Source organism: Dendrobates tinctorius, unplaced genomic scaffold, assembly GCF_039654945.1.
Source record: "Dendrobates tinctorius isolate UK_male_01 unplaced genomic scaffold, ASM3965494v1 ptg000069l, whole genome shotgun sequence".
NCBI classification, from domain to species: Eukaryota; Metazoa; Chordata; class Amphibia; order Anura; family Dendrobatidae; genus Dendrobates; species Dendrobates tinctorius.
Window position 1 is genome coordinate 28,877,229 of NW_027361737.1, and position 16,891 is coordinate 28,894,119.

Consider the following 16,891-nt stretch of genomic DNA (forward strand, 5'->3'; position numbering starts at 1 on the left):
TAAAGAAGGTTAAGAGGAGATTTAATAGCTGTCTACAATTATCTGTAGGGATGTAAACAGTGTAGAGGGATCATCATTATTCTCATTTGGCACATGGAAACACAAGAAACAATGAAACTGAAAGGAAGAAGATACAGATTAGATATTAGAAAAAAAACTTTTTTGACAGTGAGGGTGATCAATGAGTGGAACAAGGCGCCATGAGAGGTAGGGAGATCTCCTTCAATAAGTATTCAAATAGGGGCTGGACAGATATTTGTCTGAGATGTTTTAGTGAATCCTGCATTGAGCAGGGGATTGGATACGATGACCCTTGAGCACCCTTCCAAATCTAACATTCTGTGATTCTATGACTCTGACACCCGCTATCTCCTTTCCAACATTACTATGTTGTATTTTCCAACCAGAGGGGTTGCAGCAGCTGAAAACTTATTTAATACCTTATCATAGTTGTGTCTCACACAACTCTACCAGGTGAGCGGAGCTGCCATCTGATCACCACATTATTTTGGATAACACCCTATTGCACTCTTTTTCTTCCCTAGTTATTTTCCTAAATAAAAAATTAAAAACTCCCCAGCAGACCATCATAGCTGGCTGACTAATGGATTCACAGATACGGTAACTCATTTTGCAGCCATAGAAATACAGTGCATCGCACAGGTTATAGAATACAAATTATGCAAAATTTTTATACCAATTCCAAAAATGATTTTTAGCCCCAATTACAAAAAAAATTGTCTCCCAAGGTGGACAAACCATCTTAGTTGGTAGGAGGATACCTATTAAGGTGTGGTCTCCAACCTCCATCTCTCCAGCTGTTATGAAAGTAAAACTTTCAGCATGCCCGGACAGACTACAGCTGCGTTTAACATGGCCCGTATTCGATAACAGGGTGGGACACGCAATGTGGTACTAAGGAAGTCCAAAGAACAATGCTTCCTTCACCAAGATGAATGAACTGCCGACCTACGGTATATAAATGTCACTAATTATTTTAGTGTTGGCACACTGGCAGACGCACTCATACAAATTGACCACTGTAAGATCTGCGGTATAATTTGCATTACTGTAACCTGAAACTATTCATACTAATTCTCAGTCAGCTTTGGAGGAAAATATGTACCTGCCTACCAAAGATGAATGCATTTTACATGTTAATTCCACACAGCTGGATCAGCCGGGCCCTAAACGGAGACAAGCAGCCGCCAAACATAATGTTATTGTCCAGCAGGAAGCTGAGGAGCACAAACATTCCAAGAGGAGCAACCGGCCGAGCCAAAGGAAAGGTGGGAAGATGGAAAGCAAGCAGCTAACCCATGGGGAATATCTTACCGACAGATCCTTTTCAAACTGCGTGGCCTGTCATTCTTCGGAGCTTTCAGAGGCAGTGAACTGCAGAGTTCAAGGTGGAAGAAAGAGCACCACCCGGGAGAAGGGAAGCAGTGTATCATGCAAAGATCAGGAGAAACAAAGAAAAGGTTAATCAAATGAAAGGGTATTTTATCTCATCCTACATGCATTGGTATAAGCATTGGAGGCGGAAAAAAAGAAAGGTCGGAGATCGTGCACAGCAGAATCAGAAGATCAGGAAAGTCATTCGTGAGGGTGTTCAAGAAAGTGGTGTACAACAAAATGAACATGACTGATCTTATAGAGGACCTGTCTCTTGTTACAAAAAAATCGTGTTAAATGTGTAAAATCTAGAGTTGAGCGAATTTGCTTGGATCAGCATCAAATATTGATTTTGCAATATTCGGCGAACACAGCCCAACTTCAGTTGAGTCAATGGGAGTAGAAATTACCGAATATGTTCGGAACCGATCATCAAACATACATACAGTCATATGTAAAAGTTTGGGCACCCCTATTAATGTTAACCTTTTTTCTTTTTAACAATTTTGGTTTTTGCAACAGCTATTTCAGTTTCATATATCTAATAACTGATGGACTCAGTTATATTTCCGGATTCAAATGAGGTTTATTGTACTAACAGAAAATGTGCAATCTGCATTTTAACAAAATTTGACCAGTGCAAAAGTATGGGCACCCTTATCATTTTCTTGATTTGAACACTCCTAACTACTTTTTACTGACTTCCTGAAGCACTAAATTGGTTTTGTAACCTCATTGAGCTTTGAACTTCATAGCCAGGTGTATCAAATCATGAGAAAAGGTATTTAAGGTGGCCACTTGCAAGTAGTTCTCCTATTTGATTCTCCTATGAAGAGTGGCATCATGGGCTCCTCAAAACAACTCTCAAATGATATGAAAACAAAGATTATTCAACATAGCTTTTCAGGGGAAGGATACAAAAAGTTGTCTCAGAGATTTAACCTGTCAGTTTCCACTGTGCGGAACATAGTAAGGAAATGGAAGAACACAGGTACAGTTCTTGTTAAGCCCAGAAGTGGCAGGCCAAGAAAAATATCAGAAAGGCAGAGAAGAAGAATGGTGAGAACAGTCAAGGACAATCCACAGACCACCTCCAAAGACCTGCAGCATCATCTTGCTGCAGATGGTGTCACTGTGCATCGGTCAACAATACAGCGCACTTTGCACAAGGAGAAGCTGTATGGGAGAGTGATGCGAAAGAAGCCGTTTCTGCAAGCACGCCACAAACAGAGTCGCCTGAGGTATGCAAAAGCAAATGTGGACAAGCCAGTTACATTTTGGAAGAAGGTCCTGTGGACTGATGAAATAAAGATTGAGTTGTTTGGTCATACAAAAAGGCGTTATGCATGGAGGCTAAAAAGCACAGTATTCCAAGAAAAACACTTGCTACCCACAGTAAAATTTGGTGGAGGTTCCATCATGCTTTGGGGCTGTGTGGCCAATGCCGGCACCGGGGAGCTTGTTAAAGTTGAGGGTCGCATGGATTCAACTCAGTATCAGCAGATTCTTGACAATAATGTGCAAGAATCAGTGACGAAGTTGAATTTACGCAGGGGATGGATATTTCACCAAGACAATGATCCAAAACACTGCTCCAAATCTACTCAGGCATTCATGCAGAGGAACAATTACAATGTTCTGGAATGGCCATCCCAGTCCCCAGACCTGAATATCATTAAACATCTGTGGGATGATTTGAAGCGGGCTGTCCATGCTCGGCGACCATCAAACTTAACTGAACTGGAATTGTTTTGTAAGCAGGAATGGTCACATACGTTCATCCAGGATCCGGAAACTCATTAATAGCTACAGGAAGCAACTAGAGGCTGTTATTTTTGCAAAAGGAGGATCTGCAAAATATTAATGTCACTTGAGGTGCCCATACTTTTGCACCGGTCAAATTTTGTTAAAATGCAGATTGCACATTTTCTGTTAGTACAATAAACCTCATTTGAATCCAGAAATATAACTGAGTCCATCAGTTATTAGATATATGAAACTGAAATAGCTGTTGCAAAAACCAAAATTGTTATAAAGAAAAAAGGTTAACATTAATAGGGGTGCCCAAACTTTTACATATGACTGTATGAAAAGGGTAGTAATATGGCACGAATATGACAAATTCAGATTTGGCGACCGAATCCGAACAAATTCGCTCAGCTCTAGTAAAATCCCAAAGGTCTGCTGATTCTAATGCTTAAGTCAATCCATTGCAGAGATATTTAAATTTGTTGCATTTGGAGCACAGTATGTGCAATCTCTGCTTGTAGTCCAACTGGGCATTTCTTCAGTCTCCGGGTGGGTTGCGTTTTCAATCATCCCTCCAAAATGCTGCCAATCATGTCTATGCAGTGTCTGAGACTACTAGATAAGCTGTTGCGCTGTGTTTGGAAAGAGGGCTGAAAGCGCACACCCCCAGAGAAAACTGAAGAAATTATTAATTGGACTGCAAGCAGAGATTTCACATACCGTGCTCCAAAATAAACAAATATGAATATCTCTGCAATGGAGTGACGCAGCACAAAATGAAAAAAAGCAACCGAATCTGGGAAGCCCAGGAATTTGAAGGGTATGTACACATGTTCAGTATTTGCAAAAGAAATATCTGCTGAATTTTTTTTTCAAATACTGATGCGTTGATAAAAAAACGCAGCATAAGCCATGCACATTTTTTGTTTGCGTTTTGATGTGTTTTTCGTCATTCAATAGAATAGGTGAAAAACGCTGCAAAAGCGCTGAAAGCATTGACATGCTGCAGACTTGAAATGGCTTAAAATCTGCAAGGAAAAAATAAGTATGGTAATGTGTGCATGAGACTTCAGGAATCTTATTCACTTTGTTGGCTGTAGGAAGTTCTTCAGTTTTTATAACAAATTCTATCAAGTGAAAGGTCATATTTAAGACGCAGTTCTAGAAGGATAAGAGACACAATGGCCTTTGTGTTAGGACGACCTCCACAATACCTTCTCAAATGTCCCAGAGAATGGAACTTTGCGACCGGAGGTATTTCTGCCACTTCTTTCGCGGTCTTCACATCAGACAGTCGTTTGAGAGGATTTTCTTGCAGTTCACCACACACCTTTTCTACCTAGATGGGAATACACAGGATATAATGAAATATTGCAGGAGAAGGCGACGACTGAAGATTTTATCATTTAACAACTAGACATGATGTACATTTAATGCGAAGTATGTCTGTAAATATTCATGCAAATCATATATTTGCACCATTTACCATCTCTGGTGAATTCTTTTCAGTTTTGAAGCCATGTCTCTTGCAAACTCAATATTTTTACACAGCATTTATGGCTGTTTAATGATCTCAGATATCTAACATACTTTTTCGGATACATTATTATTATTAAAAAAAAAAATCTTGCAATTCTCACATTGACCACTGGGGCTATTCTTGACTCGGGCGTCCAGTTCTTTCCAGGAATTCATCATACATTAGAAGCAATAGACTGATTCAGACCCTATGTTTTTTATTGAAGCATCTAATGAGATATAGAGGTGTTAACCTTTGTTGAAATCCTGCCTGCGATCATACTGAGACTCCTGAAAAGTTATCAGTAAAGCACAGGAAGTCTAAAATAGCCCCAGTGGTCACTGTGAAAATTGCAAGATTATAAACTTTTAATAAAAATTGTTATATAAAAAATAACATCACCAAAAATAAAAAAAAATCCTAATTTAAACAATAGGTCCTTTACTGAGGATACATTCCCTTAAAGGCTCTGGTCACATCTACATTGTTTCTTTTACTATCAGCTGTTGCACAATGGACAATAGCAATGCCTGATGAACTCTTTTAAGGGGGAAATAAGTATTTGATCCTTTGCTGATTTTGTAAGTTTGCCCACTGACAAAGACATGAACTGTCTATAATTTTAAGGGTAGGTTAATTTTAATATTGAGAGATAGAATATCAAAAATAAAATCCAGAAAATCACATTGTATAAATTATATAAATTTATTTGCATTTTGCAGTGAGAAAGCCACAGTAGGCCAAACGTGCGCTGGAGCTGGAGGTACACTGAGCCATTGATCACGGTATTTATGATCCTATTATACTCTTTATGCACTTTGCTTCAGATTTTAGGTTTGTTCACTATTTGCACTTTATATTTATTACTTTATGGATTCTGTATGATCACTGAACTTAATTATGGCCCATGTGTTTATTATGTAATTATCTCCATATTATGGTACTGTATTATGTCCATTTTCCTGGTTGTTCTTTTATCTACTTTTTGTAACTAATAAAACTATTTTAAGTCTTTATAACTTTGGACTCTTTTGGTTTATTCACTGTTTTTTGAGAAGGTTATGTCTATGACTAGTGAATATCCATATACAGTATGCTGTATGAATAATAAGTGAGTTGATCTCACTAAGTTGTTGGCCTACAAAGAAGTAATGTGTTTCAGGTGTGCATTAAAATACATCCACAGGTGTATCTCTAACTCAGATGTTGTCAAAATAACTATCAGAAGCTTCCAAACACATGACATCATCATATGGGCAGTACAGAATTGTTTAAAGGCATAGTATTCTTAGTGTATGTAAACTTAATTTTGCAGTAAGTAATAAAAATACCTTAAAACATTCTCTCTCTCTGGTTATTCTGGCATTTGGCAAATATTAATAATTATGGTAATCCTAATTTACCTAAAACAGGAAAGGTTTATTCTGATTTCATGTCAGATATTGAGAAAAACAAGCATATGTGTCTTTTTATAAAGTGTATGTAAACTACCTTAACTTGATGATGTTGTTCTTCTGATTTGTCATTTTGCCAGGAAACATAACACTGCATGTAGTGCTATTTGTCCCATTGATAGCGACAGAATGTGAACATGGCCTCGGCCTTTGTTCTTTTTCATGCCTGCTGTGCTGCATTTTCAAAACCCCATATCTCTTCAGGGCAGTCACAGATAGATTAAAGATGTGCTCTTCAGACTGGGAATTTTATCAAGGCTTTTACATTAAAATCCAGAAGTGTTCTCTGTTTAAAGGGAACCTGACATGTGAAAAATACTATTAACCTGAAGATATGGGATTAATCTGCAGGTTGATAGTGTTTTCAAGCTGTCCAGTGCGCTGAGAAAGAGCCCTGCTGCCGGGAGAAAATTAACTTTTTTCCTCCTGGCAGCCTCAGACTTTTAGTTCTAGAGGCGCAGCATCAGTTATCACTCAGTACATAGAAAGATGCAGCTGTAATAGTATCAGCATCCCATCAAAAATACATGCTCCAGCGTCTCCTGTGATGTCTAAGCGCCAACCTCAGTGTATTCTGTGTGATGTATATGCTCCAGTCCCAGCCCCAGTGTCTCCTGTATGATGTATATGCTGCAGCCCCAGTGTCTCCTATGTGATGTATATGCTGCAGCCCCAGTGTCTCCTATGTGATATACTGTATATACCGCAGTCTCAGTGTCTCCAATGTGATGTACACAGAAGACCTCCCACTGCTTGAGTTCTACAAACGTAATGTGAGCAGTGATGAATTTCCCACTGTGAGGAGACATGTAGTGTAGTCTACATCTGTGTTTAAAACTTACGGTTGCACATATTATCATCATTACCATATAACATCATACACCGCACCAAAGAAGCTCTGGCCATCACATTATGGGTGAGTTAATTAAATGTTTGACCAAATATAGCAGGATAAAATTCAAGTTGATAATTTTTCATGGCCCTTGAATGACGTTATAAATATCTTAACGGGCCATGGCAGAAAAAAGGTTCTCCACCCCTGCTCTAAGTAAATATATGCAATATGGTAGAGTAAAGCAATTTTAGAAAAGCGTAAAAATTAGATCTGGTATAGAATTATCTGATTTTCAAAGTTAAGGATTTCTGTTTCTGACATAACAGCACAGTGTAAAGAGAATTTTTCAATCCAAACTGACAGTATAAACTAAGCACATAGTCAGAAGTAGACACAGACAGAAGCACTCTGTGAAAAAACAATAAAAAATAATAATAAAAATAATAGTACTATTATATAAGTCCTTTGCAGTCTAATAGCTGATCATAATGCACCATTCCACCTGCTCTGGAGGTAGATGTGGCCCCTTCACCTCTTGGGCCTCTGTCCCGCACAGGTTTTACCAATGGTATGTCTGCACCTTCAGATACCCTTGTAGGGTATGTGATGCAGTGACCACTGTGTTCGCTAGGGGGCGCTGTGTGGGTGTCCCAGGACAGGCATACAGGCATGTACATTGTGGTAATGGAAATAGGATGAATGGAGAAAGGATGTATCACAAGGTGGGTGGCCTTGTGATGGAAGCTGGAATCGCTATTAATCAGCAGATATACTGCTGAGGTTTCTGTTACAGTGTGTCAGGGAAGAGCTTCCAGGTGGCTGGGGAGAAGGGTGGGACCAGTCACCTACAAACCCACCCAGGGGCGTATGTCTAAAGTAAAGTCTATGTGTGTGGTTGTGAATCTGAAAGACCTGCAATGAGGTCATAGCCATGTGATGCTGTGGGCGTGGCTACAGACCATATAAGGTAACCAGGGTAGGCCACATGAGGGAATGCCTGGATCTGATTCGTCCATGTGGAAGGTCCCGGAAGGCCGACGTGCTAGGAGGTGTGCTACCTTCCTGATGCGCACATGTGGATGCCGCTGACCGTGTGTTGCCTGTGTAATAGCCTGTGAGTGCTGGCCAGTCCCCAGGAGGAAAGGGACGTCAGGACTGAGAAGCAGCTATGAGGTAACCCCAGACAGGGGGGGGAATTATCTGAGAGACTGTAAAGCCTGATGGCTGGATAAAGCACAGCCTGTGTGAACACAGGGCTAAGGGAGCGGAGCTCCACTATGAACCATCGTTTTTGTCTGCTGTTAAGACTGTTATCGTTTTCCTCATGCTGCACAATAAACGGAATGGACTGTTTTATATGAAAAGCCTGTGCCGGACCTGGTTTATCTGCAGCCAAGTGAGTGTTCCCCAATACCCCCAGTGAGCGCTACCTTACAGGTATTAAAATCACAACTTTAGTGATCTAATCACTGCATCCAATCTGCAAACTGAAGTATAATCAAATATGTTAATTGGGCTGCTTGGTATGGCCAAGAGACTCAGTGCACCTTTCTGCACACTGGTTTTGCATGTCCTTCCTTCAATGGTCATTGATAGTGTTGGCTTTTCTTGAGCGAGCACTTTCTGCGGAGAAACTCAGAAATTCCAATGCTGTCTATCACCGGTGTGGGAGGTGGGACATGCAAAAGCAGTGGGCAGAACAGTACATTGGGCCTTTTAGACACATGAAGATGAAGCCTAATTAGCAAATTTGATGCCACTGCAGCAATAAGAAAGCTAAAGGAGTGAATTTTAAAGGGGCCATATTCCCTACAACAGTATATGCTTAGATGATGCTGTGAGTATGGAATAGCAAACTCCCTTTAAAGGGAACCTGACACCAGTACCAGTTTTGGCCGCTATAAGATGTGGCCACTGCCTTTTAGGGCTTATCTACAGCATTATATACTGTAAGCTCCTGTAGATAAGCTCCTGATCCGACCTGCAAGAGAAGAAAAATAAGTTTTACTATACTCAACCTGGGGGGCGGTCCGGTCCGATAGGTGTCGCAGGTCCAGCGCCTCCCATCTTCTTTTAACGACGCCATCCTGCTTGCTCCATGGTTCCATGGCATCGCACTCCTGTGCAGGCGTACTTATCTGCCCTGTTGAGGGCAGAGCAAATTCCTGCAGTGCACAGGCGCTGGGCCTCTCTGACCTTTCCCGACACCTGCACACTGCAGTACTTTGCTCTGCCCTCAACAGGGCAAAGAAGTATGCAAGCGCAGGAGCGCGATGCCAGGGAGGCATGAAGTAAGCATGAGGGCGGCGTCACAAGAAGATGGGGGGCGCCAGACCCGGACCTGCGACACCTATCGGACCAAACCACACTAGCCCGTCCCCTGGGTGAGTATAATAACACTTATATTTCTTATCTTTCAGGTCAGATCGGGGGCTTATCTATAGCATTATATAATGCTGTAGAAAAGCCATAAAAGGCAGTGGCCGTATCTTATATAGGCCAAAACAGCTGACAGGTTCACTTTAAAGTTTATTTTTTCGAAATGAATGTAGCACATATCTACAGTTCTTATGGTTTTCTTTTTCAAAATTATGGGAACCACAGTCATGAGTCCCCAAAGTAACATCAAAGTAGCACCTGCAAAAACCTCAGAAATCAGATCCCTGACTGAAATGTAAAGCAACAAAATATTCCCTAAAATCAGACTGTAAAATTCTACTAGTTATATCATCAACATAGAATATAAGTAAAGCATCACCTCACATTATTGAGGACAACCATCCTGTACAGTGTTTTTTTCAGAAACAGGACTGAAAGTGATATAAACTGAACCCATAAATACAAAATAGAAATCATGAGGTAGAAACCTAACAGAGAAATAAGAGGAGCTCCTAGCCTAATGTAAACTCTCTAACGTTTGCCCAACTTTTAATAATACTTATGTCTTTGTCAGAGGTAGAGATTAGCCTTTGGGCCCCTTCAGAGACCAATGCTGATTGCGACAGCTACATCATGTGTAGGAGGAGAGGCCTCCGTCGAGTACCCGGGCCGGAACCGAGGGGACCGTCTTCTAGGTTCCTGGGGTATCTGTTTTCAGGGAGCAGAGCTAGGGGATGGACCGCTGAGACTGACAGGGCAGTTGGGGGAGGAGTTGAGATAAGAGGGGCGGAGAGGGTCAGACTGAGTGAGTCAGCAGGACGAGAAAGAAGGAGGTGGAGACTTGATGAGGGCCAGAGAGCGAGAGCCAGGAGCAGCTTCCAGGGAGGAGGACAGCGACAGGAGGGAGACTCTCGGTGGATCGCAGGGAGATGGCGCCGAGCTTACCGACAAAAGAAGACTGCTGCCTCACTCCAGCTCTCGGCTGCGGCCTACTCGCAGCCATCCGTGGCCGACGCAGCCTCACTCCAACTCGCGGCTGCGGCCTCCTCGCTGCCGCCCGCAGCCACTGCCACTTCACTCCCAACCACGGCGGGGACTTTCCTTTGCCGCCTGCAGCTGCCACCGCCCCGCTCCAGTTCGTGGTAGGGACTGTGGATCCTCCAGTGCGGCCGCAGACTGCGCCTGTGACCTATCAACCACCACTTATCACCGCCGCTGCCAGTCCCTGTCAGGGAGTTGCAACCTCCACTCCCAGTCGGTATCCCGCTGCCTCCACTGGGGGACATCCCGCCAAAGAACTCTCTGTGGGCCTGTTGTGCCCCTGCTTCACCCGGGTGTCGGAACGCCTGAAGACTACGCCAGATCTTCAGCGGCTGGGCCCAGTGGCTGCGACGCCGACACACCGTGGAACAAGACGCCGAGTGACGTCAGGACGGATAAGTGATACATAGTGACTAAGGACCCGTAGTCGGCCATTTTGCGGCCCTATAGTGACCGAGCTTTGCCAGATTAGTCGTGTTCTTCCAATCCTTGTTTATGTGTATTGGCTCCCTGCGAGGACAACTACTGTTATTCTGTTGGTTGCTTAAAATAGCCCTAACGGCATTTATCTATAAAAGTTAACGTTAAAGTTATATCTGTCTCGCGTCTCGTCACTGCATCCTGCGTACCTGCTATTACCACACATGCACCACCCTCTGATTACTAGAAATGCTAGATTAGATTATTCAAAGGGGTTGTGTCAATTTTAGAAGTTATTCCCTACCCTCAGAATAGAGGATAACATCTCACTCGCAGGAAGGATGTGTGAATGCACGTCTGCTTCATTCATTCTAAATGGGAACATAGGAGACAGCCAAACGTAGCGTTTGGATATCTTGGGTGCTCTCATTGATAATGAATGGTGTGGAGTTGTGCATGCCCCACTCTCGGGATCACTGGGGGGGCCCAGCGATTGGTCCAAGGATAGATGATAACTTGCAAACGTGACTCAACTCCTTTTATTCCTCACCATTTACAAGATTACCACTTGAACTTACCACTTAGGTTCAGAGGCTGTAAGTGACCTGTCCTGGTGCTTTTCACAAAGCTGAGCGATCGTTAGGACGGGTTTTTACCTTACGAATGTAAATAGCACATGATTCCTTTTGTCGTCTTCAAGAAGAGATCTTAAAGAATGGTGAGGACTACAGACATATTTTTTTGTAAAACCTCAAAAACACCACATGCAAAAATGCATGTATTTTGCACAACACACTGGCTTTTACTGTAGAAATATCTGCTACAAATACTCAACTTCTGCACGTACCCTTATTTGTCTTTTTCTGGATTCCGATATTCTGATTTATGACCACATCAAAGTTTAGCTGAATTTTGATGTGGTCATAAATCAGCAAAAAGGAGGTCAGAAAAAAACAGTCAAAGGCGAAATGCAGATGACGCTTTATAGACATCGATGCAGATGTCTAGTTTTCCCTGGTGAAGCCTCTCAAGGAAACGCCGGCAGTCATTTTCCTGAGGCTGTTTTGCCATCGTTTTTATAGCTCCGCCGCCCACATCTCTTACTCAACGCTGTTAGAGATCTGTTTGAAAGCTGCCCGAAGAATGAACATGTCACTTCTTTTAACTGCCTCATAAGTCGGAACACGAGCTCTGCTATGTCATTTCTGTGCTTTATGATCACCGGCTTTCCCATTAAGAATTAATGGGGTGACAGTGCAAGGAATCGTTCACATACAAAAGGTGTTTAAGAGGCATGGTTATCGGGATCAGTGGGAACCCCACCGGTCAGGAGGATGGATTATAAAATTTATAGTTTACTGTTCACTGTCTAGGTAATTTACCACCTCTGCAATCTATGAGCTGTGACTTTTTCCTGTAGACCTTGCAAGCGCTGCTTTGAAGTTGGCCAGATCACGGAGTTGGTCAGCTTTAATACCCCTGCACTCCACTGATGCTTCAAAGGCAAAAATGACACCTGCTTGTAATATGGTAGATAACATAATTTGGGGCAATGGCTCAGCCATGTTGCTGGTTTGAACTGTCTATCATCAGGGGCATACAGCTCGCCAGCAAGCAGGAAGCCGGGAGGCAGAGCAGCACTGCGCTCCTAAACATAGAAGATGTGACAACTTCTTTAAGGCAACAAAGGGATTCAGCACGGATTGTCTAAGGAAAACCTAAAAGTGTAAAAAAAAGTCATATAGTAGAAACTAGGAGCAAAAAAAGTACAAATAAGATTTTATCTGAGAATAATAATTATGCAAATGAAGGATATGCTAACCTGATAAGATTGTGGGACTGATAAGGCTGTTGCGCCAACATTTTGTGACTTTTGTTGTTTTTACAAATTTCAAAAAACTGACCGTCACATCCAAGCATAAACATAGTGTGAACGAGTGCTTAACCTAGAGTCACCAACTCATATACATTCAAACAAGAAATGCATGTTATGGCGCTCCATGTGTGCTTCCTTTTTGTTGTTTTTACGTCAGTTTCTTTCAGCTCCGCCAAAATAGTTGGAGCTGGGACAGGATGACACAGGTCATATAATTCATGATGAGTTATACTGTAAATCCTACAAAAGACATGGAGTTCAAGTCCACAATATATAAAACAGATTTTTTTTTTATGCTTTTGTACACAATAAAGTGTAACAAAAATAGTATTTAGACAAAGACAAAAAGCAGAAAAAGGCTCAGGCGTGAAGGACATTCACACTTCAACAATGTAAACAAGGTATTGTCCAAAGATACCTGAGCTCACATACAAAGCATACTACCAACAGGGGCTACCAGCTTCCTGCAGTGTGGAGGCATGCAAAAAGTGAACTAAAGCGCAGGTAAAGTCACATGCAGGCAACGTTATGGGTAGGCTGACCGACATCTGTATATTGCTCTGCATGTGACTTTACCTGCGCTCTACTTCACTTTTTTGCATGCCTCCACACTGCAGGAAGCTAGTACCACCTGCTGGTAGTATGTTTTGTATGTGAGCTCAGGATTGAATTAATTACCTTTTAGTGGTATCTTTGGACAATTATACTGCACACTACAGGCACTGAATGCACTTTATTCCTGTACAGTGTAGGATACCCACTGACCTCTGCTTAGGCTTATCGATCCCTCGCCTTGTTTACATTGCTGATGTGTGAATGTCCTTCACACCAGAGCCTTTTTCTGCTTTTTAACTTTGTCTAAATACTATTTTTGTTATTTTTTATACTTTTGTACTCAATAAAATGTATCTGTTTTATACATTGTGGACTTGAACTCTGTCTTTTGTAGGATTTATGCTATTGGGAGTGTCCTTTTCTATTTCTTACTAGTCTTTCAAGATGGCATAGGACCAGTTTTGTTAATTAGTTACTATGTTTCAGTGGATTTTTTTTAATTCATGACGAGCTGTTGCGTTCCCTATGACAGAAATCTCACTTCAATCCCTGGCTATAGTAAGATTTCATAAATCGCACACGCCACTTCTAAGACGCTCTAGACTCATGAAGAGACCTGCACCTCTTAATGAATTGGCTGCCTCTGACTCCACTCCACCATTGCTGGCCTTGATTAATTGGAGCCACAGTTCCCGATTCATTAAGATCGGCGTTATTCAAACCAGCCTTAAAGGGAATCTGTCACCCATATTTAGTGATATCATGTAAAGATATCACTAAATAGTGCATCCCATAAGGATTCTATGAGGGCTTTTGACTCCCCCCAACCCCGCACCTTTGAGGCATAAATACATTTTTCAGCTTGGTGGGGATGCATGCAAATTGCCGCGGTCCGGTCTGATGGGCGTGGCTTACTAGTTTTCTCCCCCCCACCTCCTTCACATGCAGGACACACTCCAGGGGCATAGACCACGCTGGAAAATACCGGCGCTTGCGCAGTAGCGATTATATGCTTCACCCACAGTTGGGCAAAGCATACTGCACAGGCGCCAGGGGCCTTTACATTGCGCAAGCGCAGAAACAAACAGCGTCTGTGGTATTCGCAGATGAAGATTACGTGAAGTAAGCCGAGGGGGGGGGAGACTAGTAAGCCACACCCATCGGACCGGACCGCAGCAATTTGCATGCATCCCCACCAAGCTGAAAAAGGTATTTATGCCTCAAAGGTGCGCGGTCGGGGGGAGTCAAAAGCTCTCATAGAATCCTTATGGGGCGCACTATTTAGTGATATCTTTACATGATATCACTAAATATGAGTGACAGATTCCCTTTTTAATGAGGGGGCGAGGCGGGGTGGGGTGAGAGGCATCCAATTCATTACGAGATGATTGCCTTAAGAGCGGTGTGGCGTTACTTAAGTACGATTTATGGCTAAGGTAGGCCACAACTCTTCATGAATTAGAGTGGGTGGGTATTGCCTTCTGTCTGCCCTCGCCCGCTAATGCCCATTTTAGCAGAGCTGGCCAACACTAACATACTGTTAAAAGGAGGCTAAATTATTACACAACCTCGAGTTGAGCAAAAATGTGACTTTTCAAAGTATTTATAATAGATTTCTGGCATAAACACTTTAATAAATTGCAACCACAGTCCCCAGCCAGTTTATAAAAGTTTATCTTCATGTAGTGTTTCAGAGTAAAACCACGTTCACATGTTGAGTATTTCGTCAGTTTTTTACCTCAGTGTTTATAATAATAATTTTTATATAGCGCTAACATATTCTGCAGCGCTTTACAGTTTGCATACATTACCATTTTTAAACCAAAACCAGGAGTGGAACAATCAGAGGAAAAGTATAATAGAAACGCATCACCACTTCTGTATTTATCACCCTCTCCTGGTCTTGGCTTACAAATACTGAGGTAAAAAACTGACCTAATACTGACCGTGTGCATGTGGCCTAAATCATACACCACGGCTGCAATAACCAATCAGTGTCTGATATCTGTTGAATGTGGCTAAGATTAAGGCAGCATGAATCTCAGATTCCATATATGTGGAATGAGGTAATTTTAATAAAATGCACCATTTTATGGGATGGATAGAATAGTGCCAAAATAATAAAAATATCAATTATGGAGCTACCAGAATTAGGCATTTTCCTTACTAGTTTTCCTCCAATGTGTGTGATCCATTCCAATCAGCAGGAAACCAATAAATTCCGCACAGAATATGTAAGTGTATCAGAAGCGCAAAGCGTATCACGCCATCTGTTCATTGACAACATCAGTACATTCAATCTCCTGCCACACTGATAAAGTTATCGGTGGACCAGTAATCTCGGAGACATCTATCTGCTGTAGACCAAAAATTACATAAAAATAATAATAATCCAACACCAGGACACTGTCCAAGATGAACAGATTGTGCTAAAGTATTATCACTTTAGTAAATACAGATACGTGCCCATATCGGTACCTTAAGGGCTGAGGGTGTCCAGCTTCCCTCTCAGACGCCAGCAATCCTAGCAAGCAGAATAATAAAGCAATTCAGCATTGAAGCCAGCAGATGTTTCAAGGTTTGGGAAATGAGTCAAGTATTGGCACCAACAGACCAGCTCAGCCTTTAGGCCGGAGTCACACTAACCTGCGCAAAATACAGTCAGTATTTTACATGCGTAATACGGATGACAGACCCCTAAACAGTGCTCCGTATGTCATCCGTAATCAAGGTGTGGTCGCGTATTTTGCGCATGTCAGCATCCGTATGTAATCCGTATGGCATCCGTATGGTGAGATTTTCTCGCAGGCTTGCAAAATGGACATATAATGGAGCCCTATGACAGTTTTAATAAAGAAAAGAAAGAATAGATATAGACACATAGAATGCATATATATAAATTTATATATATATATATATATATATATATATGTATTCTATGTGTCTATATCTATTCTTTCGTTTCTTTATTAAACCTGTCAGTGTGAGTTTACTGTATAGCGCACTGAATTGCCGGCTTTTCTAAAAGACACCGGGTGCGTATTTCTCGCAAGTCACATGTGTGTTCCGTGTGTAATCCGTATTTTTTGCGCACCCATAGACTTGCATTGGCGTATTACGGGCGTAGTACGCTGACAATCGCAGCATGCTGCGAGTGTCACGGAGCGGAGGATACGGAGGAGAAATATACGGCTGGTGCGAGGGACCCCATAATCATTGGTCCGTGTCTAATGCGTGCTTTTTTCGCCTCTCACGCACCCGTATTCCTCGCCAGTGTGACTCCGGCCATAGAGAAGCTTTCACGGTTGCTGAGGTCAGCTTGAATCGTCAATGGTCTATGGGAGATGTATTTGTTCTACCAGACAGAGTGTGACGAGTGCCACAGAGACATTTCTATACAAAGAATGAAGACCTCTCATAAATGCAAATATTATTCTACCCTTTATACCCTGGTTTTACGAAGCTGCCAACAAATGAAACTGGTAAACTAGTCGACATCCTCCAAATACAAAATTACTAATAGGGAGAATATCAGGAATATTATTAATTTTTCATGAAATGCTGAACTGACCCTAAGGCTGTGGGCCCACGTAGCGATTTTTAAGCGTTTTTGCCGCGATTTTCGGCGCGAAAACGCTTAAAAATCGTGTACAGAACGCCCCCCATGC

At 42.1% G+C, this 16,891-nt stretch overlaps 1 protein-coding gene across 3 annotated transcripts in view; it reads right to left on the reverse strand.

The window, feature by feature from the left end:
* Positions 1-16,891, reverse strand: part of LOC141095321 (glypican-5-like) — a 442,719-nt gene that overhangs the window by 342,137 nt on the left and 83,691 nt on the right. For 2 of the 3 annotated variants that reach the window (XM_073581288.1, XM_073581290.1), the window contains exons 4-5: positions 4,359-4,483; positions 1,336-1,395 (exon numbers count right to left, since the gene is read on the reverse strand). In XM_073581288.1, the coding sequence (XP_073437389.1) occupies positions 1,336-1,395; positions 4,359-4,483 (185 nt within the window). The remainder of the gene's footprint in view (positions 1-1,335; positions 1,396-4,358; positions 4,484-16,891) is intronic. The other variant, XM_073581289.1, reaches the window with a different exon arrangement.